We start from the raw sequence: 2,770 nt of genomic DNA, 5'->3' as shown, positions 1-2,770 counted from the left end.
GTGTGTGTGTGTGTGTGTGTGTGTGTGTGTGTGTGTGTGTGTGTGTGATCTCAGGTGTGTGTGTCCGGAGGGCTTCGAGGGCGACTCATGCGAGATCAACTTCGATGACTGTGAGGACAACGACTGCGAGAACAACTCCACCTGCGTCGACGGAATCAACAACTACACGTGCATGTGCTCCCCAGAATACACAGGTAACGCTCCCCGTTCTCTATTCCCAGTTCACAGTTTGTATTGGTCAAGATTAGCGAACACTGAACTCTCCAGGATGAAGTAACTATCCTGTGGGTTTATGTCCGTCTGAGGCCTGTCACGATAATTACGCTATAAACGTATCGTACGATGTGATTATGGACATGACCTTGTTTTTGACTTCCATGTTACCCGTGTGTTTGTTTGCCAGCGATGTTTTCCCTACCATTACAACACTTGGACATTGCGTGGTCATTGCACATGTTTGTTAACAGAGCTAGAGAGTGCATTTTATTTATTATTTTGGTTGTGGTTTTTTTTCCATATTCCAATTGCAATGTCTGAATATTCTTAAGAATTAACAGGATGTACTTGCATTATTATGTTGTTGTATTATCATATATCATATCGGTGGCATAAAATGGTCTTAAAATGAAAATAATATAGTTTATCTCAATTATTTCTGGGACAAAATATCGTCCAACAAAAGTAGTTATCGTGACAGGCCTAGTTGTGGCCACCAGTTTGAACTATCTCAACTTTGTTTCTGAGATATCATGTTTGCCCGTCATTTTGGTAAGGCATATGGCTCAAAAACCACAATATCCATGATCCTTGTCCGCTGTTGCCATGGAGAAGAAGCCAGCATCAGAAATCAAAACTGAATTGGTCTGAGCTGCAGGTTGTATTGCCTCAAACGTAGTAGTTTTCATGTGCACACAAGCTTGTACCTTTTCTCAAAGCAGATATTTTTTATAACTTTGAGTTCGATGCCGATTCAAGCTGTAGAAGTGCTCCAACTGTGAGTCACGGTACATTGTCTTTGAGAAAAAGAAATGGCACATTTACTTCTGAAACTTTTCACCGTAATGAACTGCAGACAAATCTCTGTTGCTACTTGTTTGTCTGCTTTTGCACTGTGCTAATCATCTCTGACTGCTAACCTTTGTGGCGGTGTTCTCTCTCTCTGTCTTTCTGTGTCTCGCTGTCCTGCGTCTGTTTCCCCGTCTCACTCTGCTTTCTATCATCTGTCTTCTGTGTGTTTTTTTTGTGTGTGTGTGGTTTCAGCTGCTACCAATGAGGTGGAGAGAGGTTAGTCTGTTCTTCTCTCCGTCCTTCCTGTCCCTCTCTCCTTCCTTCCATCCTTTCCTTCCTTTCCTTCCCTAATTTCCTGCGCTCTATCCACGCTCCCCAGAAACATTGCTCACAGATTTAACTCACTGTTATGCGGTCATGCTCCATGTTAGCAGTGCATGTCCTTGATGTTCAAACAGTTTGTAATTCATCCTCTCAGGCATCTGGGGTTGTTCTGCTTGCTGATTGGTGTATACATGTTATTACTAAAGCCAAAGGTAAATATTGTGTCATAACATTACAGGTTATCATTTTGACATTAAAGGAGAAGACTGGTGTTATTCTATGATTTAGCTATTTAGCTAAAAAACAATGATGTGTTGATCTGGCAACCATTAATCCCACAAGAACACATAAATCTTTGAAAGCGGATCACAAATATTCACTTGGTTATATCCTTTTTTTATCAAACTTTACTGACACGGGAGTAAATTGCGCATTTGGTGGGGACCTTAGACTGTATATAAGAAGTGGACGTAGTGGTCGTGACGTTGCCCATTGGTTTGTGGACCTCAGTTTTGAAGCCTTGAGTTCAACGATTTGGCCGTCGCCATCTTGGATTTTTACAACCACTAAACGGAAGTGACCATATTTGGACTGAGGAGGAGTGACGTAGAGACGTCGTATACGGCTCTTGTAGTGGTAGCGACCCGTCAGTCACAGTAAGCCCGCCCTAAAGCATACTCTGCTTTATGGTCTTTTGACTCTAAATGGACCATAAGTTACTAAATGAACATCATGCTGTATTGAAGAAGACTTGAAACTGGAGATTGAGACCATGAACTCATGTTTACGATATTCACTAAGGTAATAAATCAAGTGAGAAGTAGGGCAATTTTCTCATAGACTTCTATACAATCTGACTTTTGCAAGCAGAGGAGTCGCCCCCTGATGGCCAGTAGAGAGAATGCAAGTTTTAAGCGATTCCACATTGGCTTCACTTGTTAAAACCGGTGGGTGCTGTCTGTCAGTGACCAGCAAGTCTATCTGGTGTCCTTTTGATGTCTCACGAGTTGACGTATAATCTGCTGTTAGTAACTTAAATATCTAACGCAAAGTTTCAAAAACATTCTTAAAGCTAATACGGCTTCTTTTAATATGCTAGTCTCACACTGAAATACAGCCACACTTGGCATTTTTTACAGAAACATTGTCTAATAACAAACAAGCAGTCGCAGTGTTTTAGTTCAAACTCCCAGGTTCCCTTAATGGTCCTCTTTATTAAAACCATTTGCAGGTACAATCCAAAGCTAATAGACTGGGACAAGAAGACACCCACTGTTTACTTTGAATGAGGACTCCCATTTAAAAATAAGCCAATACGAATGCGTCTACATAAGCGAGGCAGCACTGATACTAAACATGCGTCTCCCACCGTTTCACTCGCATTCCCATCGATCCCCCGGCAATTGTGTAATTATTCCCAGAGTGGACTTTGTGCTGT

At 41.7% G+C, this 2,770-nt stretch overlaps 1 protein-coding gene across 1 annotated transcript in view; it reads left to right on the top strand.

Moving 5' to 3' along the window:
• The window catches only part of slit2 (slit homolog 2 (Drosophila)), an 85,957-nt gene that overhangs the window by 73,052 nt on the left and 10,135 nt on the right, over positions 1-2,770 (top strand). The window contains exon 28 of the mRNA XM_031876310.1: positions 55-194. Coding sequence (XP_031732170.1) covers positions 55-194 — 140 coding nt within the window. The remainder of the gene's footprint in view (positions 1-54; positions 195-2,770) is intronic.

This window comes from Anarrhichthys ocellatus, unplaced genomic scaffold, assembly GCF_004355925.1.
Source record: "Anarrhichthys ocellatus isolate YVR2014 unplaced genomic scaffold, GSC_Weel_1.0 scaffold107, whole genome shotgun sequence".
Taxonomy (NCBI): Eukaryota; Metazoa; Chordata; class Actinopteri; order Perciformes; family Anarhichadidae; genus Anarrhichthys; species Anarrhichthys ocellatus.
Note: the sequence above shows the minus strand (reverse complement) of the source record. Positions and strands in the feature narration are given on the sequence as shown.